General features: G+C 38.4%; 1 protein-coding gene across 3 annotated transcripts in view; it reads left to right on the forward strand.

Moving 5' to 3' along the window:
- Positions 1-26,365, forward strand: part of ESF1 (ESF1 nucleolar pre-rRNA processing protein homolog) — a 70,118-nt gene that overhangs the window by 39,949 nt on the left and 3,804 nt on the right. For all 3 annotated transcript variants that reach the window (XM_023217838.2, XM_023217836.2, XM_023217837.2), the window contains 3 exons: positions 11,392-11,513; positions 16,496-16,583; positions 25,079-25,146. In XM_023217838.2, coding sequence (XP_023073606.2) covers positions 11,392-11,513; positions 16,496-16,583; positions 25,079-25,146 — 278 coding nt within the window. The remainder of the gene's footprint in view (positions 1-11,391; positions 11,514-16,495; positions 16,584-25,078; positions 25,147-26,365) is intronic.

Consider the following 26,365-nt stretch of genomic DNA (forward strand, 5'->3'; position numbering starts at 1 on the left):
ACCTAATAGAAATTACAGTAGTCACCATGTGTTATGCTAGGAAAGAGCATTTCAGGGAGAGGAAACAACAAATACAAACGCCCTGAGGGGGAACATGACTGATGTGTCCAGGAATAATAAGGAGGCCAGTGTGACTGGAACACAGTTAGCCAGGGTATGGAAAGCAGGAGATGAGGTCAGAGAGGCAGCAAATCACAAAGGGTTTTCTACACCCCTGGATGGACTACAGCTTTCACCCTGTGTGAGACGGGAAATGGAGATGATGTGACCTGACTTCAGTTTTTAAAGAAATACTTAGGCATTTACCTGGTTACTAATTGTTTTTCCTCATATGTGAAATGTCTATTCACATATTCTTTGTTTTATTGATTCTGATTCCTAGGAGTTCTTCATATATTCTGGGCTGGTCTTTTATCAGTAATGTGCTTTGCAGATGTCTCTTCCTGGTTTGTGATTTTACTTTCTTTATATTGTCTTTTGAAGAACAGAAGTGTGATATGGTCAAATTCTTTAAACTTAACCTCTTTAAGTATCTCTGGTGTACATAATTGGAGTAATCATAATCTATAGATTAAGACAGTCTCTCATCAGTGGTCCAGCATGGGCCTCTTTTTATTGATTGGTTTGTTTGTTAGAATGAATAAGTGAACCCACCACCCACTACGAAAGCTAGAACCTTGCAATAACTTATATTTACCTGTTTGATCCTCCCCTGCCACTCTATACTTGAGGAAATCATTATCCAGATTTCAGTATTTATTCATTTACTTTCCATTGTATATAGGTTTTTGAAAATATTTAACTGACAAAGATTGAATATATTTAAGCTATACAGTGTGATGATTTAATATACATATACATTGTGTAATGATTACTACGTGATATTAACACATCCATCACCACCCATTCTGTACACTAGATCCCAGAACTTATTCCTCTTGTAACTGAACATTCCTATTTTTTGACCAACATCTCCCCATTTTCCCCACCCTCAAGCAAGCCCTTGACAACCACTGTTTTACTCTCTTCTTCTGAGTTTAACTTTTTTAGATTCCACATATAAATGAACTCTAGTAGGTATTTATCTTTCTGTGTCTGGCTTCACCGAACATAATATGTTCTCTAGGATCATCTGTGTTGTCACAAATGGCAGGATTTTCTTTTTTGTAGCTGAATAATCCGTTGTATATATTTACCAGTATTTGTTTATTCATCTGTTGATGGACACTTAGATTGTTTCCCTATCTTGGTTATTGCGAATCATGCTGCAATGAACATAGGGGTTCAGATGTCTCTTCAAGATACTGATTTCATTTCCTTTGGATATACACCCAGAAGTGGGATTGCTGGATCTTATGGTAGTTCTGTTTTTAAGTTTTTGAGGAACCTCCATGCTGTTTTCCATAATAGCTGTACCAATTTATAATCCCACCAACAGTGTACACACCCTCACCAGCATTTGTTATCTCTTGTCTTTTTTATAATACCCATCCTAGCAAGTGTGAAGTAATACCTCATCATGGTTTTGATTTGCATTTCTCTGATGGTTAGTGATGTTGAGCACCTTTTCATATACCTGTTGGCCATTTGTATGTCTTCTTTGGAACATTGTATATAGTTTTATATCCTTGATAAATATTCTTAAGAGATATGGGTACATCAAAAGGAATGAAATGCTGATGCATGCTACAACATAGATGAACCTTGAAAATACTATGCTAAGTGAAAGAAGACAGTCAAAAAGACCACATACTTTATCAAAAGTATCCAGAACAGGGAAATCTATAGAGACAGAAAGTAGACTAGCGTTTGCCACAGGAGGGAGGGTCGGGGACAGGGTTTCTTTTTGAGGAGATGAAAATGTTCTAAAATTGTGGTGATATTTGCACATATCTGTGATATTAAAGTTGTTAACTTTGTTAATGTGGGAGGAAGTCTGGGTGTGTTTGGGATACTTTTAAATCATTTTGGAACTGATTTTTTTTTTCACTTTATATTGCTAAGATTTATTTTGTGTAGCTGTAGGTCATCCATTTCTTTTGTTGTTTGTTTGTTTTTGTTTTTTCTTTTTGTTTGTTTGTTTTGAGATGAGTCTTGCTCCGTCACCCAGGCTAGAATGCAGTGGCGTGATCTCAGCTCACTGCAAGCTCCGCCTCCTGGGTTCACACCATTCTCCTGCCTCAGCCTCCCCAGTAGCTGGGACTATAGGCGCCCGCCACCATGCCTGGCTAATTTTTTGTATTTTTAGTAGAGACAGGGTTTCACTGTGTTAGCCAGGATGGTCTTGATCTCCTGACCTCGTGATCCACCCGCCTTGGCCTCCCAAAGTGCTGGGATTACAGGTGTGAGCCACCACACCCAGCCCATCCACTTAACTTCTATACTATAGTTTATATGTTCATTCTCCTGTCACATTTCAGTTGTTCTTAGGTATTACTATGATGAATCATGCTGTTGGGAACATTTCTATGCATGTCCCCTAGTACAGGTTTAAGATTTTCTGGGTATTTGTGTAGGAGTATAATTGCTGAGTCATAAGGTATATGAATGTTGAAATTTTTTATTTTTTTGAGACAGAGTCTCACTCTGTCGCCCAGGCTGGAGTGCAATGGCATGATCTTGGCTCACTGCAACCTCCGCCTCCCGGATTCAAGCAATTCTTTTGTCTCAGCCTCCCAAATAGCTGGGATTACAGGCGCCCGCCACCACACCCAGCTAATTTTTTGTATTTTTAGTAGAGACAGGGTTTTGCCACATTGGCCAGGCTGGTCTTGAACTCTTGACCTTAGGTAATCCACCCGCCTTGGCCTCCCAAAGTGCTGGGCTTATAGGCATGAGCCACCATGCCCAACCATGAATGTTGAATTTTATGAGGGTGGTGATATTACTTGACATTTCCACCAGCAGCGTTTGATTTGCATTTCTCTTGTCACCAATGAGACTGAACATACGTGTTTCCTTCTCTGTGAAATACTAGTAGATGTTTTTTGACCATTTTTCTGTTGTACTGTTTGTGCTTTTCCTGTTGGCTTTTAGCAACTCTTTATTTACTTCTCATACTGATCCTTTGTCTTATATAAGACAGCAAATATCTTCTAATTTCTAATTCCTCTGTTTTCCCACTTTCTTCTGTTATCTAATGAACAAGAATACTTGATTTTAATATTGTCAGATTTATCGTTTATAGTTAATATTTTCTGTTTTATCTGAGAAACTCTTTTTTGTCCAGATGAGAAGAATGTTCCCTTTGATTTTTTACTGAAAGATGTAAGGTTTGGGACATTTAAGTCCTTGATCCATCTGGAGTTGGGTTTTTTTTTTAATATGAGGTAGGGACCTGATTTTATCTTGTGCCATATAGAAAACCTTTTTTATCTTGTTCCATTTGTGGAATAATCTCTCCTTTCCTCTAGTAATCTGACATGTCACCTCTCATGTACCAGAGTTTCAGAACTGTGGGTTTGTTGCTTGGCTCTGTGTTTTACTGGTCAGTTGGTCTGCCTATCCCTAGACCAGTACCACACTTCAGAAAACTGGATGAAGAGCATTGATGACCACCACATCTAGCCCACCTCTAGGCCAGTGGGTATGGGGGTTCTGTGAAGAAAACAAGCTAAAATACAACCCAACAGCAACAATTGAAAGGACTGTAGTATGCAGTATCCTTGGTAGAGAGCCAGGTTTCAGTTAGAACAAGATAAAGAAAATGTTCAGAGATATAATGAGATTCTGCTGATGGTGTACTGTGAATTCCACAGAATTTAGTGATAGAGAGTTGGCAGGGAATGGGGCAGAAGAAAGGATGTATCGTTACCTTCTGGGGATGAGAACATGGGATATTAGGGGGAACATGATGATTAGGGGCTTTTTGCAGTGACCAAAATGAACAGGGAGAAAAGGCATAAAGAGATTATTCCTAGTGGGATGATTTCTGGGGGCAGATTGTGATAGTGAGGCTGTGAATATTGAGGATTAGGGAGGGAAGGGTATTATCTTGGATGCACCAAGCCAATCCCCCTCTTAGCCTCTTTCTGGGAAGGGGCAATTTTACTGTGAGCTCACAAGACTTCTTGTTGACTCCTGTGCAAGTCAGGAAGCCAGTGTGACTAAAAAACAAGTATTTTAATCCCTCAAGGCCCACTTTTGAATCCTGTCAGGAGAGATGTGGTCTTGCCCTACAGTGCTGTCTTGGGTACCTGGCTTTTAAGATATTTTCATTGTCTTAGGTGTTCTAGAGTTGCACTCTGATGTAGGTCATTTTTTGCTTGTTAGCTTTAATCTTGCTTAAAATTAAATACCCAGAATTCTGAAGATTATCATCTTTCATTAGTTCTGAAAACTTTTCCACCATTTTCTCTTGAAGTATTACATTTTCCCAATCTTCTCTGTTTTCTCCTTCTAGAAATCCTGTTTGATACGTGTGGTACATTCTAACTCTGAATCTGGTAACTCATATTTTCCATCCCTTTGAATCTCTACAACATGCTGGGTAATTTCTTCACTTTTGTTTTTCAGTTCATTAATTCTTTCTTTACCTCTGTCTGGTATGCTGTTTATTTTTTTTTTTCTAGTCTTATCCTTTTGTTAGTCTGATCTTTTGATTTCCTCTTTTGTTTTTTAAAAGTGCTGATTTATATACTGTACCTGATAATTCCAATATTCATAGTCTTTATGGTTCTTATAGTTTGTTTCTGTGAAGTTTGATTGTGATCTCATTGTTCTTGAATCTTTCTTTACCTAAGGGAATTGCAGAAGCCTGGGTCAAAGTACTTCTTTTAAAAAATATTTGCCAGATGCCTAAGAGCACTTCCAATCCAACACCAATTGAAGCTAAATTTTTGGATTGGATTATTTTGGGCCACACAAGTAGTGTGAATTCCAGCCACAAACCCAGGGGTTTGTGGTTATAAATTCTATGGGGAAAAATGTATTTTTACTTCCCTCTTTCTGCCCATAACCAAAGCCCAAACAGGCATGTGTTCTCTCTGATTTGTGGGGGAAGGGACATCACCCACTGTGAGCACCCTTAAGCTTCTTGGCTTAATGTAGTGGTCTCTGCTGGGACCTCCCACCGTGATCAGGCTTCAAACTCTGTGTCTTGGCTTCTTGGCCAGCAATCCATTACAACCAAAGATCCCTATAAGACCATAGCAGATTAGTGTTTGTCCCCAAGGAAAACTCCTTGCATCTAATCTAGTTTAGTATTTCTGTTTGAACTTTCTTACTGTGACTGGATTCCAAGAAATTCCTTTTGTTTCTTTACATTTAAAAGTTTTCATTTATTTTCTACCTTGTCTGTAAACATGTATAAAAATAACAATAGAACAAGTAGTTCTTCAGTCTTCTTTGCCATAAATGAATTAGCAGAATGGCTTTGCCAGACTTGGCCAGAATTTTAGTTTGTCAGTACTAGGATAGCTTGATATTGTGTACATTGTGATTACAAACTACTCGAAAAGGCAAAGAAAACATACAAATAAAGTACAGGCAAATACAGGAAACAATAGCTCCCTAATGAGGCCCAAATGTTGTTTTGTATTTGAAGTTAGTTTTTAAGAATATTTGATTCTAAGAAGGGGCAGCTTGATTTACAGTAAACTGAATACGATTGTAAATGGAAGACATCATTTCAAGGGAGAGTAAAAGGCGATTTGGAAGAAGAGTATGATAAGCCCAAATTCAAGACAAATGTAAAGCAATTTCTACCCAGTTAAATAGCTTTCAGACAATCAGCAACAAAAAAAAGTATTAACATGTGTTCATTCATCACATACCTTGGGCATATTTTTTATGGATACTTCATTGAATGTTTTGGAAGATACAGAATTGAGGGTTATATGAGAAGCAATCGCCTATTCTAAGCAGCTTCCTGTACCCTTATCCTTATTATCCTATGACTGTGTGTGTTGTTTCCACATAACACTATTCTCATAGTGTTAAGTGCATCCAAAGAGTATTTGTTGGCTCTGGCTGATTGGTCATTTATGCTATTTACTATTGTTCACAAGGCTAGTTGTTATTTTACTTTTTAATTTTATGCATTGTTGTTCCTAGACTGTAAGGTTGGGAACAAATTTGACTCATTTTTTTATTTTTATTTGCTCTTTTATTCAGCAGACATTTATATAAGGTGTGTGCCGTATGTCACACCTTTCACTGGCCACTAGAGTTACCGTCAGGAGAAGAACAGGCTATGACCTTTGCCCTCATGGAGCTTGCAACCTATTAATAATAATTTTTTTTTTTTTTTGAGATGGAGTCTGGCTCTGTCGCCCAGGCTGGAGTGCAGTGGCTGGATCTCAGCTCACTGCAAGCTCCGCCTTCCGGGTTTACGCCATTCTCCTGCCTCAGCCTCCTGAGTAGCTGGGACTACAGGCACCCGCCACCTCGCCCGGCTAGTTTTTGGTATTTTTTAGTAGAGACGGGGTTTCACCGTGTTAGCCAGGATGGTCTCGATCTCCTGACCTCGTGATCTGCCCGTCTTAGCCTCCCAAAGTGCTGGGATTACAGGCTTGAGCCACCGCGCCCGGCCTAATAATAATTTTTTAAATTTCACAAATAAATATATAATTGCAACTGTGACAAGTGCTAGAGAATAGAAGACCATGGTACTGTAAGAGTTTAGGAGAGCCTGGGCATGGTGGCTCGTGCCTGTAATCCCAACACTTTTGGAGGCTGAGGCAGGAGGATAATTTGAGCCCAGGAGTTCAAGACTAGCCTGAGCAACATAGTGAGACTTACATCTCTACAAAAAGTAAAATAAATTAGCTGGGTATGGTGATGTACACCTGTGGTCCTGCTACTCAGGAGGCTGAGGTGGGAGGATTGCCTGAGCCTGTGAGGTCAAGGCTGCAGTGAGCTGTGATTGCACTGCTGCATTCCAGCCTAGGCAACAGAGCAAGACCCTGTATCAAAAAAAAAAAAAAAAAACAGTTTAGGAGAGAGGGATTTACAGAAGTTTATACAAGAAATTGTAAGATCCTGAACCAAGTTCAAAACACTTCAGATCTTCACATTTCTTATTTGAAAGATTGATCACTTGGCTTATCCAATATGCTTTAAGGATATCTTATGCACATAGTCACCTACTTTACCAGGGAGGAAAAAATGGCCCTGGCAAAGATCCTGTTTACTTTTCTGGACCAAATATCCTGTGACCCCTGTTATGAGAGTGAATGTATGGTTCCTTCTCCCCAAACCATTGGAGTGGAGAGTTTGAAGGAGTGCCTTTGATGACACTGTTCCTCAGGGCATGGCCAGTGGTTTACCTCTAAAAAGCCAAGCGTGGTGGCTCATGCGTGTAATCCCAGCACTTTGGGAGGCTGAGGTGGGTGGATCACCTGAGGTCAGGAGTTCAAGACCAGCCTGGCCAACATGGTGAACCCCATCTCTTCTAAAAATACAAAAAGAAATTAGCCAGGTGTGGTGGTGTGCACCTATAATCCCAGCTACTAGGGAGGCTGAGACAGGAAAATCACTTGAACCTGGGAAGTGGAGGTTACAGTGAGCCAAGATTGCACCATTGCACTCCAGCCTGGGTGACAGAGCAAGACTATGTCTCAAAAAAAAGCCTTATAATCAAAGTGGATTCCAAATTTGGAGTTTTGGTGGCAGTGGTGATGTCTGGTTAGATTTCAAAAGCTACTTTTGGAATTGAGTGTTACACAGTCAGGTTTAAATAAAGAGCGCTAGTTTCAGCCTATATCAGAAATGTTTAAATGTACATTTTGTTTTTATGACCAAAACCAATTATAGTACCTAGTGGAGTTATTTTAAGTTATTGATCTCCTGCCCTTTGAAGACTTTTCAGATATTTTAAATGAATAAGGTAGGAGGAATGTATACTGTTATTTTTGTGGGTTTTGCAAGGATATTTAATATTTTTATATGTATGCAAACTGCCAGAATAATTCTCAATGGATTGTGCTTAAATTGTTATTGTCATAATTGAGTCATCTATGTTTGTGGTTGACTTTGAGAGAGATTTTTGCCCCTTGTTTGTAGGATTATTGATGTTATTTTTAACTAATTCAGAAGTCCTTGGATATGCACTTAAAATTTTTTGACAAATTTGTGCAAAACTAAAAACAGTTATAATGAAGTTGTTTTTCAGTCACATAGTGGCTGCTCTCAGAGGCTAAAACTGTCTCTGAAGAATGTTCTTGTACTTATGCCAAGAGGCTTCTGGGATGGGCATATTTTTAAGAACTTAGAACATAAACAACTGTGATCTGTGGTAAGAGATTTAAATGACCTCATGATGACAACAAGAACAAAGCATTTCTTAAGTTATCATGGTGGTATGTGAATTCATTTCCATGTGTTTCTTATGCTACTATTTGGGTGTATTAAGTGAGAGCCAGGCAAAAAGTTACAGATTGTATTAAACTGAAGATACTGTTTCTTTATTGTTGTAAACAAAGTACCAGAAAAACATTATTTCCTAAGAATAAACATTTCATGAATTATTTTAGAGCTATAAGTCCTTTTGTTTTTTTGTTTTTAACCACATGAACCACTTGGGGATGAAGGCCGTTTATTTCGATCCTACAGTTTTGATTCATTTTCTGTTGGAGAGAATATATTCCAAACATGAAAGATCAAACAGTTGGCTTGAAATAAGAGTCTCTCCTTTAAGACAGATCAATTAAGTGTTTATTAAGTATTTACTATGTGTCTGGCACTATGCTAAATATTATGGAATACTAAAGAAGGTGACTTTAAGCTGCTTTTGGTCTAGTTAGAAGAAAGGACTGCTCAGATGAAACTTATAAATTAAGAAGACATTATGTAATCAAGCACCAAATAAGATACCATCACTTATGTGGTTCAAATATTGACATAGCCCTTTTTTTTAGAAATGATTTTTAATCATTGTCTAGAACAGTGATTCTTAACTAGAGGTAATTTTGCCCCCCAAGAGGATATTTGGCAATGTCTGGAGACATTTTTGATTGTTACACGTGGGGCTACTAGCATCTAGTGGATGACCAGAGATATTGCTAAATAACTTCCAATGTACAGGATAGCCTGTCACAACAAAGAATTATCTGGTCCAAAATAACAATAATGCTGAAATTGAGAAAATTTCTGATGTAGAACCTACAAATGTCAGTGCTGGTAATCTTCAAAGTTATGGTAATGGACTTTCATCTTCCCCCAGGCTAGACCTGTTCAGCTCCTATAAATGTTCTTTACCTTAAGCTCTTGGATCATTACACAGAGATGATCTTTGGATATCATACATCCCCTGAACATTGTATGCAAGTTTTTCCAGTACAGTGCTAGAGAGACTAGCTTTTATCAAAATCTCATGCTACCCATGCCTCCCAAAAAGGTTGAGACACATCAACCCAGTCCTCTAGTCATCTAAGAGACAACAACACAGAACCCTCCTTAGCATCATGGTGATTTAGAAGAAGAGCTTGGATCAAAATCAGAAAATAACTTTTTTGGTGAAAGAATTTCTGTATTAATTTAGTATTTTGAAGTAATAAAATCTTAATGCATGAGGAAATTATAGTAGGATACTTTCAAAGATTATTAAACATCATATGTAATGATATATTACTGTACATTTAAAATTTTAGACTGAACTGATTGTGTGCTCACCTACAGGCAGAATACATAAATTATTTTGTTATTTGAAATCAACTTGTTTTATCAGAATTTGCTGCTTTCTCTCAAATGAAGATCCCAGTTTACTTTGCTTAGATGCTGTTTATCTGTTGAATCAGAGATCTAAACGTGGTTTTATATTACACATTTCTCCTGAAAACTATTTACTAAAGTGAATTATGTTTTTCTCATAAGAAACATTTTTAAATTGAGAATTGCGTTCTGATTTCGCATCCTGTAAGTTAGAGATCCTAACAGCAAGTATGTCATAAAAACAAATCTATGTTACCTTGGGTGTGCATGTAGGTTAACATTAATACTTTTCTAAGCTATAGAAATTTGGAGATTAAGTGTTGGGTTAAAAACCAAGGAAGGTCTTAGAGATCTATTTCAGCTGTTTGAAACTCTTTGAAGCTCAAGGCCCAAAAGCACTACTTTTAGTTGTTTTATATGTTTTTACTTCTACCAAATGTTTTGAGGGGGAAAAAATCAGTGCACATGGGAGGAAAGGGTTGCATACTTCTGATCTAAACCATTCATTTTGCAGATAAGGAACCAGAGGCCCAGAGTTTTAGATTTTATTATTGGGCTATATATTTCTTCATTCTGTAGGTCAAACTAGCATTTTAGATGTATCTGATAATAGTAGAGAGGATGACCAGGAATTCAAAATTTAGCTGTGCAGCTTCCTGCCTCCATGTTCTTAGACAAATTGCTACATGTTCTCAGTCTCTATATAACTCATCAGCAAAAGAGAATTATATTTAGTATAGTTTCTACTTTCTTAGAATTTAGAATGTGTCTGAGAAGATGATCCGGATTGATCACGTCTCATTTTTTTTTTAATGAATTTTGTGTCATCTAAATATTTGAAGATCCACCCAAGTATGTCCTCTAAACACTACTACAAAATAAAAAAACATCTTTATTATCAAAGGGGACAGCACAGTATTTACATTTCCTTTATTTTGGCAATAATGAGGGTCTTTGTAAACTGATAGATCAGCCTTAGGGCTTTTTCTCCCACCTTCTTACCCCCTCTCGTTATTGCATAAGATACCTAGAAACGTGAATCAGGAACAGCAGATTATAGGAAGAAAGACTTTTTGAGATGAAATATAAGAGCAAGTAGCAGCATTGAAAGAACTAAACCATATGAAATAGAATGTGAACTTGGTGATCCTTTTGATCTTTTCTATGTGGCCTCACAGGAGTGCTTGAGAAAAGATTGAGAATCCTTTACTCATGGGATAGTTCAACAGGGATTCCTTACTGAACAATTTTTGTTCAAAACCAGTAGTTTGCAGAGAACACAGGCTTTCACTTGGATGACAGAAGCACGTGGGGTCATTAAAGACAAGAGAAACCACTAGTCTTTTGCTATAAAAATTAATTAGTATCCTGAGAAGAATTAGTTCAGAAGTTTTCTTAGCATCTCAAAACAAAAAAGTTTAGAGAAATGAAGCCTGAGCCTAAATACAGTGTTTTTCTTTAGTTGCTTGACCATGTATCAAGTTGCTAGGTTTGTTTGGTGGTTTGTTTTGATGTTGTTTGGTTAGGTTTATTGTTGTTTGTTATTAGGGAATAACTTTTATACAAGTTGGTCCTATGTCAGTGTGTGATATTGGGGTATTACAGATGTTTACCATTGCATGTTATCTTTGTTACTCTACTAAATATGCATAAATTATATTTTTCTTTATAAATTATATGTTTAAGTGATTGCCAGACAATAAGACATTTTAAGCTAAACTATTTGGATTTTTTCCTCAGGTCTTAAAGAAAGTGCAGAAGAGATGGTCAAGAACAAATTGGAAGGAAAAGATAAACTGACCCCTTGGGAACAATTTTTAGAGAAAAAGAAAGAGAAAAAAAGGCTGAAAAGGAAACAGAAGGTATCAGCGATAATTATGACCAAATGTTTATTGAATACCAACCATGTATCAGATGGTACCAGGTGCTTGGGATCCATTATCTCAAAATGTAACCACTCACTGAAGTAGGCCTTGTCATCATCCCAGTTTTAAGAAAGAGGAAAGTGAGAATGCAGTAAGTTAAGTATTTTCAGCATGGCCACCTAATGGCATGCAAAGCCTGGTCACAGTCCAGAGCCACTTCAACTGCTGCATTCTGACATTTTACATTTACATGCCACCTACAAAAAACACATAGTTCAGTTAATATCTAGATATAAGCAGTATGATTCTGTTCGGTGTTTCTGAGCAAAAGAGGTACATTCAGACTTTTTTTCCTTGAGGATATGTGCAAATAGAGGTTTTTAACATGAGTGAAATTATGCCATACTTGCCATCTCTCAACCTGCATTTTCACCTTGCAATATTATCTTATGGCTCATCTATCACCTTATTGTCATTAAATTCCTTTATCAAGAGTATTTCCTGGGCGGGTGCGGTGGCTCATGCTTCTAATCCCTACACTTTGGGAAGCCAAGGCAGGTGGATCACCTGAGGTCAGGAGTTTGAGACCAGCTTGGCCAATATGGCAAAACTCCGTCTCTACTAAAAATACAAAAATTAGCTGGGCGTGGTGTCGCGCATCTGTAATCCCAGCTACTTGGGAGGCTGAAGCAGGCGAATCACTTGAACCCAGGAGGTGGAGGTTACAGTGAGCCAAGATTGCGCCACTGCACCCCAACCTGGGCGACAAGGCAAGACTCTGTCTCAAAAAAAAAAAAAGAGTGTTTCCTCTGTGTTAACATGGTGTCTGTGGACAATATGATTTGACTCACGTTGTTCAGGGAATAACATCTTTTCCAGAGTTTTCCAGAGTCCTCGGTAATAGCACAGATCACTTAGGTTTTTGCCACTAAAAATGCTCTTGTCACTGAAATGCAGCATTCTGGTGGTGGTGTGCCTTAGAGCATTATCATTGATAATGACAAAATTTTGCAACTTGGGGAATCTTAAAATTATTAATTCTAGTCCGACCCTGTTTTACAGTTGGAAAAAAAAATTAGCTGATTAGTCTGAGGTTACATAGCATACCAGTGGCCAAGCTGAGACCAGAATCCACAATTACTCAGACCAGTGTTCTTTCTTCTGTTCTCTACTATACTGTTTCTATACTGTGTGTTCTTATAATGCTTGCGGTACAGCTTTGACTTTTAGTGCTGTAAAGGTAGAGAGATGCAAAGCTGAGTGATGCAGTGGAGTAATTTTTATACTTCTATTGTAGTCAGTGTTTGTGGAAATGGATAGTAAAATGGAGAAATTGGGTGTTTTGGGAAAAATTCTTTCAGACTGTGTTTTTCTTCTGCTCTCACATTACAGCTGTCAACACAGAAGAAGACTTCTGTGACCAAATGGGTAGGGAGATTTCTCCACACACTAATCAGTGGACACCAACTGGGTGTCCTCCAATTCCAGCACTACCTGGAGATAGTTTCAGATCCCATAGGTTGGAGGCTCAGTCCCTGAGACTATGTCCACCCTTTCAGACACCAGTCCGAAGTCTGAACATCCAGAATTTCTGACTGACTGGCTTTAAGTTGGGGTTCCCATGACCCCCTCTTTAGGTTCAGTTAATTTGCTGGAGTGGCCACAGACCTCAGGGAAACACACACATTTGCTGGTTTATCATAAAGGATATTACAAAGGATACAGAGGAAATAGGGTAAGGTATGGGGGAAGGGGTGTGGAGCTTCCATGCCTCTGTAGGCACTCTACCCTCCAGGAACCTCCATGTGTCCGGCTACCCAGAAGCTCTGTGAACTCATTTCTCTTGGTTTTTTATGAAGCTTCGTGATGCCAGCATTCCTTTCCCACAGAGTACAGGGCAGGAGTCTGTCTGGGAAATGTCTTAAGACACACAATCAGAAAGGTGAGGGAAGAGTACAGTCCTGCCCTTAAGACTGAACACAAAGGACTGTAGCAAGGGCTAAGGAACTTACGAGCCAGAACCCATGTATGAAAACAATATACATGTAACACCACATGGGGTAAGAGCCCTGCTCCCATTGTTGTGCTGATTAACTCTCTTCTTCCCTAGAACTCCTTTTCAAACTCAGTAGGCTGCAAAATATCTTTTAAATGAAATAACTCCACAAGTGTTAAGCTATCTGTTTACTGGAAATGTCTCAAGTGGGCCCTTATGGGGTCAATAAAGTAGTCACTCTGAGAATTGTAGCAGGTATTCTGTTTGATTTTCATTTGCAGGGAGCTTCGAGCTTATGCTTTTACTTTTTCCGTTCATTTGGGCTAAGTCTGGACTCGTTTGTCAGCAGCATTCAAAATACGTTGTTGAGTGTCCAGGGTGTTCTATAGCCTACAATACTCAGTACTGGACTTGACTCCAACAGATCCTTTCCAACTCCGCAGGTTCTTTGTATATAGAAGAGTTTCAGGAATTTTCTTCAAGTTAAAAATATTTTTGCCCCTTTGTTCCTCAGTGGTTTCAATTTTGATACTGAAAAATTATGGCTGAAGAAATGAATACCTGTTATATGCCATGTTATCTAGTATTTTGATCTAGCTGTTGTTTAGATCTATAAAGCAGTTAAAGAAATGTGTAAGTAGATACATAGCAAGTATTCTTCATTAAAAATATGGTACTGCTGAATCCATATAATAGTTTGGTTAAAAAAAAAAAATTCTTAGAAGCACTTGTTCTGGCTGGGCGCGGTGGCTCATGCCTATAAACCCAGCACTTTGGGAGGCCAAGGTGGGCTGATCACGAGGTCAGGAGATCAAGACCATCCTGGCTAACACAGTGAAACCCTGTCTCTACTAAAAACACAAGAAAATTAGCTGGGCATGGTGGCGGGCGCCTGTGGTCCCAGCTACTCGGGAGGCTGAGGCAGGAGAATGGCGTGAACCCAGGAGGTGAAGCTTGCAGTGAGCCGAGATTGTGCCACTGCACTCCAGCCTGGGCAACAGAGCAAGACTCCATCTCAAAAAAAAAAAAAAAGAAGCACTTGTTCTTGGCCGGGCATGGTGGCTGACGCCTGTAATCCCGGCACTTTGGGAGACTGAGGCAGGTGGATCACCTAAGGTCAGGAGTTCGAGACCAGCCTGCCCAACATGGTAAAACCCCATCTTTACTAAAATACAGAAAATTAGCCGGGTGTGGTGGCAGACGCCTGTAATCCCAGCTACTTGGGAGGCTGAGGCAGGAGAATCACTTGAACCTGGGAGTCAGAGGTTGCAGTGATCTGAGATCACGCCACTGCACTCCAGCTTGGGCGACGTGAGTGAAACTCTGTCTCAAAAAAAAAAGCCAGAAGCACTTCTTCTTAAAAGTACATTAATGTCAAAAAAAATACTCTTTAGGGCTTGAGTAGGGTTCTTTTTGCATGCAGGATGTTTAGCAATAATGGCATTCTAAATATTTTTGTTTAAATGGCTAGAGATGTTTTAGATTCCTAGAGAGAAATTCAGTCTGGTTAGCCTGATCTTAGTTCACGTATGTTCTATTTATTTTATAGATTTGATTGCTTTATTTAAATTTGCTAATTTAGTAAAGAGTCTGTTCAAATTAGATTAGGAAAAATTTAACCAGCAGACTTACTTAAAAATAGCCTGACAGTTTTTAGGGGTAGCTTATAGATAAAACAAGATAATTGTTAAAGTTGGGTGATGAGAACAGAGGGTTCATTACGTTGTCCTAAACAACTTTTATGTCTGTTTTAAATTTTCATAATAAAAATTATTTTCTTTAATTAACCAACAAATAAATTGTTGTAACTAGTAATGTAAGAGATAATTCACAATGCACTATTTCGAGTTATTCAATCACTGTCATTTTTCAGCTTTATGAGAGAAAAGGCCACCTCTCATCACTGATCACTCATCTAAAAGTATCCTTCTCCTTCAGATCTTCTCCTTCAAATGTCTGCATCACTTTGTCTCTCCTAACCCTTCCTATCTTGAATTATTTTTATTTATGTATTTGTCTATTTATGTATTTATGTGTCTGATTTCCTTTAATAGATGGTAAAATTTTTGAGAGCAGAAACCATGTATCTGATAACTTCCATTTCTCCCAAAAGGCTTACGTGGTTTCCTGCATTTATTAAGTATTCTATATTTGTTTGTTTGTTTGTTTGTTTGTTTGTTTGTTTGTTTGTTTTGAGACGGAGTCTCGCTCTGTTGCGAGGCTGGAGCGTGGTTGCACCATCTTGGCTCACTGCAACCTCCACCTCCTGGGTTCAAGCGATTCTCCTGCCTTGCCTGCCAAGTAGCTGGGATTAGAGGTGCCCGCCACCATGCCTGGCTAACTTTTGTATTTTTAGTAGAGACAGGGTTTCACCTTGTTGGCCAGGCTGGTCTCAAACTCCTGACCTCAAGTGATCTGCTTACCTCAGCTTCTCAAAGTGCTGGGATTACAGACGTGAGCCACTGCGTCTAGCCTCTGTAATTATTTGTTGAATAAACAGAATAATTTAGGTGGGAGTTGTTTATAAACTGGTCCATTTAAAAACTGGTTTACTTTCTTTTTATTATTATCATTATTTTTTGAGACGGAGTCTCGCTCTGTTGCTTAGGCTAGAGTGCAGTGGCATGATCTTGGCTCACCACAACCTCCGCCTCCTGGGTTCAAGTGATTCTCCTGCCTCAGCCTCCCAAGTAGCTGGGACTACAAGTATGCACCACCATGCCTGGCTAATTTTTTTGTAGTTTTAGTAGAGATGGGGTTTCACTGTGTTGGCCAGGCTGGTCTCGAACTCCTGACCTTGTGATCCACCCGTTTTGGCCTCCCGAAGTGCTGAGATTACAGGCATGAGCCACCACACTTGGCCACTGGTTTACTTTAAGATTGAACTACTTGGTTTAAAAGAAATGCATACAGTTTTTCTTGGTATACATTTATTACAATTCTTATAATAATGAAATTTTGTATTTTTATATTCAACTTTAAGGCTCTTGCTGAAGAGGCCAGTGAGGAGGAACTTCCCTCTGATGTTGATTTGAATGACCCATACTTTGCTGAAGAAGTTAAAAAAATAGGTAAGCCAGCTCATATCTGTAGTTTTCAATTAGAATCTAAAGAAAAAGATGAGGTGCATGGAAGCAATATAAACTAATCATTCTTTTAAAATTGCTAGTATTTGTGCGATTTAGTGACTCACAAGCAAGTCTGTCCTGTGGCATACAATCATTGATCTGATTGGGAAGGGCCAGCTCATCCCTTCTACATACAAGGGGTAATTTTAATATAGGAGGCTTTTGATAATGTGTGTAATAATTTACTAGGGATTCCTTTCTGGGAAATATCCTTATTGCCAGTCAGATCAACTCTATAAAAGAAAGAGAGGAAATAGAAAGAGGAATAATTATTTTCTTGTGTGCATTCTCTGATTTTTAATAGCATATCCATTCTAGGTCCCTCTCAGCAAAGTCTATCAAGAATTAAAAGTATGAAACGAATTTGTTTATATGTGCATGTTGATATGTGTATAATTTTTAAAATTTGTGCATGAAATTTCACATAAAAGCTTTTTCTGCTGAAATATACAAAAGCATCTATGTTTCATTTTATCCCTTTTGTACTCATTATGCTTAATTATAGTTAAAAAGCCAGCTTTCCTTACTCTTTTTCCTTGAATCCCTAAATTATCTGGTATCTGATTTCCTATATCCAGGGAGCCTTGTTTGCACCTCATATGCACTACTCATTCTTTCTTTCCTCCATTACGTGGAGGAAATGTGTATGTGTAAATGTGTTTGGTAAGGTTCAGACCATACTTGATAAGTCAGTACAGAAATCACTGTAAGCACTTACCATTTGTTCTCATGCATTTTGCCTTCCCCTGATCATTATACCACACACAAGAACCCCAAAAGGCTTGCTCCTGGAGCAGCTCCAAGCTGGCATTGTAAAGAGAAGGATTTTATGAAATTTCCCTGTTTCTTTTACACTTGTGACTAGTGGGCCAGAATAGTTCTCAACAGGAAAGTCAGAATTGCTCAAAATTATTTCCTGATTGTTACAGCTTTTTAGTACTGACATTTTATTGATGAGAAGGAGATTAAGATAAATAAAGTCTATTACAGAATATGAGATTCTTGGGAATTGGACAGAGAAGTGGAAACTTAGCATATTCTGCTTTTTATCATACCTGAGTGGTCATTTCTAGAAGATGATGGATTTTAGCCTTATCCTCTGGTTTCAGGAAACCAGCTTTATAATGGAGAAATGCTAAGCATTATAGTTTCCTTGTTCTCTGTCCAAAATGTTTCTTTTGGCATGTGAAGTCTGGTCAAATTGCAGAACTCAGAATAGGATTCAAAGAGTAAGTTAAATGGTTTGATGGCTTGGGGTAGCCAGTTTCTTGGAATCAACTCATTTACATTGAGAGTAAACTTTCTCTAAAGTTATTATCAGAAGTTCCAAAGAAAAAAGGTATAGATAAAATTTGCTTGCTTTTAATTTACTTTTGATTTCAGAATGTTCCCAGAGGGTAATTGTTTCTATTTGGGCTTTTCTTGTGTGTGTGTGTGTGTGTTTTGTGATAGGTTTTGTTTTGTTTGGAAAAAGAAAAACAGCAAAGCCAGAATTTTTTACATAAAATTTAGGACAAAAAGCCAGTGTCTTGCCATGTTTGTTTATTCATTCTATAATAACTGTTTTGATTGCCTACCAAGTGCTAGGCTGTCTGCTAGGCTAGCGATACAGTAGTAATAATACAAACAGGATTGCATCCCTCATGGAGTCTGGTTTGAAGGAAGACATGTTAGATAAATAGTATGAGGGTATGGTAAATGTTTTAAAGGAAAGAAATAGAAGATATAACTGGGTAGAAGTAGGAGATATGGAAGTTTACATTGGATAGGCAAAGAAGGCTTCTCTGAGATGATGACATTAGAGCTGAGACCTGTGGAATGAGGAGTCAGGCATGAAGAGCTGGGAGAAGAGCATTGAAATGAGGGGAGAGTGGTTAGAAAGACTCCAAGGTAAGAAACTGCACTGTGTGGTGTTAAGAATTGAAAGACGTCAGTGTGGCTGGAGCATTGTCGGAGAGGGAATTGGTGTGAGGACAGGCTGGAGACTCAGTGGAAACTACCCCTGTAGGGCTTTGTTGTCCTGACAACAAATTGAGATTTTACTTTACTGATAGTGGAAAGCCCGAACAGTCTTTAAACAAAGATGAGACATGATCTGGTATAGATTAACATATTACTCTGGTGCCTGTAAAGAGAACAGTTTGAGGACTGGTGAGAGCTGCAAGTCCAGACTTTTGCCGAGCTCTAGACAAAAGATGATGGTTGTTTAGCTGGCATGCCGCTCGTGGAATTGGATGGAGAACAGAACTCTAGATATATTTTGGAAGTATACGTGCTAAATCAGGAAGAAATTTAGCATAACTCCTGTTTTTGGTTTGAATCTATGGAAGAATGTTCTTCCATTTACTGAGTTAGGAAGAAATGTGGGAACAATAAGTTTAAGTGGGAAGAAAAGTAAATAGGTCCATTTGTGGCATAATCACTTTGAGATGTCAATTAGATATACAAATGGAGGTGTTTGGTTGATATTGAGATATAAGTCTGAGAGATGAGCAGAGAAATCAGAGTACAAATACACACTTAAGGATCAGGAGCATATAAATAGTACTTCAAACTGTGTCAGTGGGAGTAGAGAGCAGTGATAAGAGAAGAGGATGCAGGATGGGCCCTGAGGTCAGGTGAAGTCTACATGAGGCACTGTTAATCTGACATACTAGAGGAAGTGCTACTTGAAAGGATGGGAAAAGCTTAAGAAGCCGAGAAGGAGCGGCTGGGAAGTACAGAGGAACAGTATTAATGTAGTGGCTCACAGACACTTGGCGAGGTGATAGAGGTTTCAGTAGATTGGTGTGGGTTAAAGTTTGAGGTGAAAGGTGGGCATTCTTTTTTCAGAAGTTGCACTGTGAAGGGGAGCAAAGACATGGAGCCGTACCTGAATGTATGTAAGGAGAAAGTATTTTTTTTAAAGATACGAACTTTTAGGGCATGTTTTCTTTCCCTTGGGATTGCTCCAACAGAAAAGAAGTTACTAAGGTACAGAAAATGGGGCAAATAAAAGTAAATATAAATGCAGGTAAATCTGTATATTTGGTGTCAGGAAGAGGAGGGATTTACCTGATTGGTTTATGGATTTATACTGTTTGTTCATTCACTTGCAGAACCACAGATAAATCCACATGAGCAGATAAGGTGGGGACCTACAAACAGATCACCGGAGGGGCAGGGTGCGGGAGGTTACTGCCTAAGGCAGTTGATTAAATGAATTGTCAAATTTAAGGAGACTTTTCGGTCTGGATAGCCGAAAATGGAGAGAGATGGGGCGTATAAATCTGAAGGCAGGCCAGATACAAAACCATAGAACATGCGGCAAGAGCAGCGGTATGGGAGGCCTAGGCAGAGAAAGAGAGAACTAGCTGAGCCACAAAAGGAGCATGTCCCTTTTAAATCATGCTGGACATGGCTTTTCAAAGGCACATTACAAAGCTGTGTGCCCCCGTTTGTGTATGTGGTTATTCGGTCAACAATTATTGAGTGTCAGAATCACCCAGTCCTCCCATATGACTTTCAGCATGTTACAAAATATTTAAATAAATGAGATTGATACAGTTTTCCCATACTTTACATTTTAATCTGACTACCTATGGTACAACTGGACTTTTTAAATATGTGTTAGATATATATCATATATATGCTCGAGTAGATGTTAATGAGAAGTTTTTACTCAATTCTGAACCTTTTCCTCCCCAGCAAAAACTAAATTTGTGCTTAACAGTATCCAGAAGATATAAAGAAGAATATACTGAATGTTAACATTTTCTACTCACGATCCAGGCAGATGGTTTTAAGGATAGGTGGAAGCATGCTTATAACCTTAGGGAAATGGATTCCCACAGGGAGTCAGAAAGAAGTTGGAAGTTTTTTGTGTGCCCTCCAGATATAAGCATCTATAGTAGGTACTCTTAAAAAGAGTTGGACTTTGGTTTAAAATTTACCAGTTTGTAATTTTTATTTATTTATTTTTTAAATTTTATTTATTTATTTATTTTGAGACGGAGTCTCACTGTGTCGCCCAGGCTGGAGTGCGGTGACGTGATCTCTGCTCACCACAACCTCTGCCTCCTGGGTACAAGCTATTCTTCTGCCTCAGCCTCCCGAGTAGCTGGGACTACAGGCGCGTGCCCCTGTGCCCGGCTAATTTCTGTATTTTTAGTGGAGACAGGGTTTCACCATGTTAGCCAGGCTGGTCTTGAACTTCTGACCTCAGGTGATCCGCACGCCTTGGCCTCCCAAAAGTGCTGGGATTACAGGCATGAGCCACCGTGCCCAACCAGTTTGTAATTTTTAAAATGTAGAAATAAAGTAACTCAGATGACCTACGTTGGTATATTAATTTATTGCTACAGTATTTACTTCATTATTAGTTTGTCAAAATAGTTTTGGATTTTAGTACCTCGGAAGTGAAATATAGTCATTATCTAAGGATATAGACCTTGCTTTTCAAAAATACTAAGATATAATGAATTTCGCACACTAGTGCTTGAGTATACAGTTCAAGTTCTGTAGTTAAACAGGACAAAAACATTGTAAACCAGATGACCTGGGTGCATTTATAACATTTTTGCTGTAGGCAAAATAGAGCTAAACTTATATGCCTTCAAAATTTGGAGGAAATGAGTTCATTGATGCCAGACCTGGTGTTTGGCTCAGATTAGGTGCCAGGGTGAATGTTAGAGATCTTTTATAATTTTTCTTTGATTTCCTTCTAAATTGCAAACTTGGTGTCAAATGAGAGTTTTTAAATATACATCTAGGATGAGTACATTAATGAGATGAAAATGAAATATTAGAAAAATCTGCTAGTTTTCCAGTGGTGGTTGGTAGAATCTAAGTCCTAGTGGGCTTCCTTTATTTTTTGTAATTTTACAAGTAACATTGTAAAGCAGTGTCAGAATGTATATGCATACAAAATATTATTAACCCTAGAGGGAGATTAACCCTAGAGGGAGATTTTCCTTAACAGACTGCATCTGATTATGGGCAGGTGATGCAGAAACTTGCTACAAAAGAGTAAATCACTAGGGTGCTTACCACTCTTCATCTGGTCGGTACTGAGACCACATCCATCTGCCCTCCAGTGAACTTTCTTAGCTTCTCTCTCACATGAATTGCTCAACTAAATCCTCTGGAAGAAGTTTATTATGGGAACAATTCTCCGACATTATAAGTAAGGGGAGATGAAATGTCCTTTACAGATGAATTTTTTTTTTTACACGCTATCTTTTTCCAGGGATGTATTCTGTTACATTTTTTGCCTAAAAGGATTCTAGCCTCAGTAAGGATTGGTTAGATTTATTTAACTGTAAAACTCTATTGTCTGACTTGGAGTCTTTGTTAGTATTGACTTAATAGAATCAATCCATATGTATTTTTTGCAGCAGTCCCAGGAGATGTAGTTTTTTTGTTGTTTCTGTTTTTGTTTTTTTGACAGCGTTTTGCTCTGTCACCCAGGGTGGAGTGCACAGTGGTACCATTATGGCTCATCGCAACCTCGAACTCTCCTGGATTCAAGTAATCCTCTTGCCTCAGCCTCCCAAGTAGCTGGAACTACAGGCACACACCACCATGCCTGGCTAATTAAAAAAAAAAAAAAAAAATTGTGGAGCTGGGGTCTTGCTTTGTTACGCAGGCTGGTCTCAAACTCCTGGCTTCAAGCAATCTTCCTTGCTTCAGCCTTCCAAAGTGCTGGGATTATAGGTGTGAGCCACCATACCCAGCTAGAGATGTGGTTTTGTACTTGACAAAAGATTCACTGAAAAATAAAGATAATATTTTAGAACGCAAACTTTCATTTCCCTAGTACTATTCATCTAACTTAAGTCTGAAAATTTTCCAGGGAGGAAAAAAATGTTGTTTCAAAAAATAAAGATGTGACCTCTTAATATTTGATCTTATTAACAGTGCAGAAATGATCTGTATGCCTTATTTATCTTTTGACTAAACAATTCAGTCTAACATCTTAGTAAATTCTTTGTTAGCAAAGAAATTTTCATCATGCTAAAACTGGATATCATGTTTAGCCCTATCTTGGGGATTTTTTTTTCTCCCTTATTACAGTCCTCCTTTGAAGTTTATTTTTAAGACTCTTCACCAGGTTGTTATAAAATCTGAAATAGTTTATTGTGGGCTCTTTGAAATTGTTTTCCACAGCTGTATGTGAAGATCTTTGTCTGCTTTAAGTATTAATTATATACAGTCTAATTTTCTCCCTGCTACAGAATAACATTTTGCATATGTCATTTGTCCATTCATTTCAAAAGGAGCTCTTGGCTTGAGAGCATAGGAGCAGTGGTAAACTTAGGGAATGGGGGTTCATACTCTAAGCAAGTGGAAACTTGATGATATTTATATGCATAAGGACATACACATCCATTAAGACAGAGAAAGATTATACTCTTAAGGTTAATATATTATTCCCTGAAAAAAATTTCAGATAGGACCAGTGATGAGGAACATTTTCTCTAGGGAGAAGGGCTGCATACAATAAATATTTCTTCTTGGAAGTGCAAAACAAATGGCTTGGTAGCACCGATAGGTGAGCCTGGCAGCACTTCTATGCTGGCATGTTCTCTTGGCTGGGCATGTCTACTGGACAGGTGTGCAAGAGTATTAGCAGGGACTTAATACACACAGAGGAGTTTCTAAAGCCTCTTTTGACTTTAGGTTTTGCTTATCCTGTTATCCCATTAGCTGCAATTCTTCAACCATCTTGACCATTCCCTTCTTCTGCCACACCCTTCTTCAGGTGTTCTCACGTATCACCTCCTCACTTCATCCAGGTCATTATTTGTGTGTCACCTTCTTGAAGAGGCCTTCCTTAACTACCCTAACAAAACCAGCCTCCCCATTCAGTCTCCAGCCCTTTTGTCCTGCTTTGCCTCTGTCTTTCCCAACTTGAAGGTATACTGCATGAGATATTTTAACCTATTATTCACGGCTTGAATCACCAGCACCTGGAGCTGTGCTCGCAACATAATAAGTGCTCAGTTAACAATTGTGAGATAGGTGAAATAATTTCCTTCTGTTTATTGACGATTTGTTTTCGTCTGTGAATTCTCTTTGCTCTGTGTTAATATTTTCATTTACATGAAATCTCTGTAAGTGAAAGATAGGATATCTTTCAATAGATATAATAGAAGCAACCATTTCTTTTTTTTTTTTATTGAGACAGAGTCTCGCTCTGTTGCCTAGGCTGGAGTCGGGTGGCACGATCTCTGCTGACTGTGACCCCTGTCTCCCAGATTCAAGCGATTCTCCTGCCTCAGCCTTCTTAGTAGCTGGGACTATAGGCGCTGGCCACTATGCCTGGCTAATTTTTTTGTTTTATTAGTAGAGACAGAATTTCACCGTGTTGGCCATGCTGGTCTCAAACTCCTGACCTCAGGTGATCTGCCTGCCTCAGCCTCCCAAAGTGCTGGGATTACAGGTGTGAGTCACTATGCCCGGCCATTTCTTGTTTTTAATTATGAAAATTTATACATTGAGAAAAATTGAGAGAACAGTACAGTGAACAGCACCTGTGTTTCACAGTTGTTAACATTTTGCCATTTTGTTTTTATATGCATATACTTTTATGGCATATCATAAAAATATATTTATACAAGATATTACTATATAATAGTCATATTTAGTAGTAGACTTTTTAGTTCAACTAGAAGATACCATATACACTTCCCCTTCCCATAACATTTGCCTTTCAAGAACCTAGGCTAGTGATCTTTTGGAATGTCTTATATTCTAGATTTATCTGTTCCTTGCCACTGGGTCCCCTATAGTTTCCATAAACTGGAAGTTAGACGAGTGGTTCCATTAGACTCATGTTGAACAGTTTTGGCAAGCATACTTCATGGGCAATGCTATATCTTTCATATTATATCACATCCAGGGGCATAGGATGTCATGTTGTTCCAAAGGTCACTTGCTGAGGGCGGCACAGTGCCCAGTGGGGGATTTTCGTAGGCTCTCTAGGCGGTCAAACTCAAAAGGCTTGAGTGGGTCACACTTGGCTGTCATAGGTAGTCAGGCCAGGAAACACAGCAGGGCAGTGTTGGGTGTTTCTCTTCATCGCGTCTTCACGGCAGTTCACTCAGCAGTATAGCTTGGGTACAAGGAAAGGAGACACAGTGTGCAGTAGTCACCCTGGGCTAGAAGTCTCATGTTCCACACAGGAACTGTATTACTTTGGATGTGTATTACAAAGAAATACATTACTTTGAAAGAAATTCTTCCTTTATAACATGCAGTCACTCCATGCAGAAGCATTGTATTTATTCCATTCATATATCCACAGTCTTCTTTCAGTAACATGTTTTTTCTCCCTTTAGTTTCAACACATTTATTAAGATTATTCCTAGATATCTTGTATTTTTGTTCCTAGCATAAACAGAATGTTGCTGATAGTCCTCTAATTTTTCCCCTCTTATGTTGGTTTGTTGTGCCAGGTATAAAGAAAAAATCTGCAAAAGATGGCACATCTCCAGAAGAAGAAACTGAAGTAGAAAGACAAAAGGTAAAATGCGGTTATTGTTACATGCTCAGGGGATAATTCATAGGCGCAATTTAAATGAAGTTGTACATGTCGCTAATTTTCAAAAACAACTTATTTTAGCAGTGACATTTATAACTAAATTGTGAGAGAATTAAATATTTTAGCAGCATAGTTTCTAAATACAGTGTTTTTTTATCAAACATAATTTCTCCAGCTCGTACAAAGTTAAAATTTACCTCAAACTCAAGGGTATTTATTTTCCTTTACAAATTAGGAGGAAATTATCTCACTTTTAAAAACGTTTACTATACCTGGGACAGAAAATACCCTTAAAACCTCAAAGTAATATTGCCATAAGTTTTAATTCAAACTGAGTCTGTCCTGTAATAGAGTTTGTGGTTATGGTTTGCCAAATGCAAATTTCTGATTTTTGTATTGTGAATACATATATTTAATGTACAAAATTACATTCTTTCTTGGAAATGCAGTGAACCTATGCTTCAGTGACCCACTATGTCCAGAGTCACACGTAATTTTGGCACAGAGTCATATGTGCTTTTGCTGAGGCAGGAATTGAAGGCAGCAGTGCTCCTAGGGCTGATGTTCACATGTCACTGCCAGAAGTGTGCCTGACTGGCCACCTAAACTCTGCATCTTAATGTATCGTCTATTCTCTATTCATTGCGTATACAGCAGTACTCATAAAGTTATCTAAATAGCAACAAAGAAAATCAATTTTTGTGGAAAATGTCTCTGAAAAGCCAGCTACAAGTGCCAGTGATGAAAGGAAATTAAGGTAGTCTAAAGTAGTAATATAGGAAGATCCACAAAGGTCGAGAGCATACTCTGTATTTTTACTAGTGTATATGGTTATTTACCTGATTTTTGAGGGTTCCTGTTTAATCCCATGGTTGGTAGAAAATACCCATTTAGTGTAAAAGACATTTACTAGATTTCAGAAGCAGATACTAAGATCCTACCTTCATAGAACTGTATCAGTATCGAAATAGTAAAGGCCAAAAAAAGCAAACGGCAACAACAAAAAAAAACCTACTTGTTATAAAGTTACACATTTAGAAAGTATAATTTGCATCACAAAATAACCATTTGCTAGATTTAGTGTCATTGCACAAAAAGAACCAAGTGAAAATGAGAACTTTTTATTTGAGGGTACTTGGGGACTCTTGTTCCTGCAGCCTACTAATGAGTCACACTTAGTGAAATGGGGCCTGGTTTTTAA

The sequence above is a fragment of the Piliocolobus tephrosceles genome, chromosome 20 (genome assembly GCF_002776525.5).
Source record: "Piliocolobus tephrosceles isolate RC106 chromosome 20, ASM277652v3, whole genome shotgun sequence".
NCBI classification, from domain to species: domain Eukaryota; kingdom Metazoa; phylum Chordata; class Mammalia; order Primates; family Cercopithecidae; genus Piliocolobus; species Piliocolobus tephrosceles.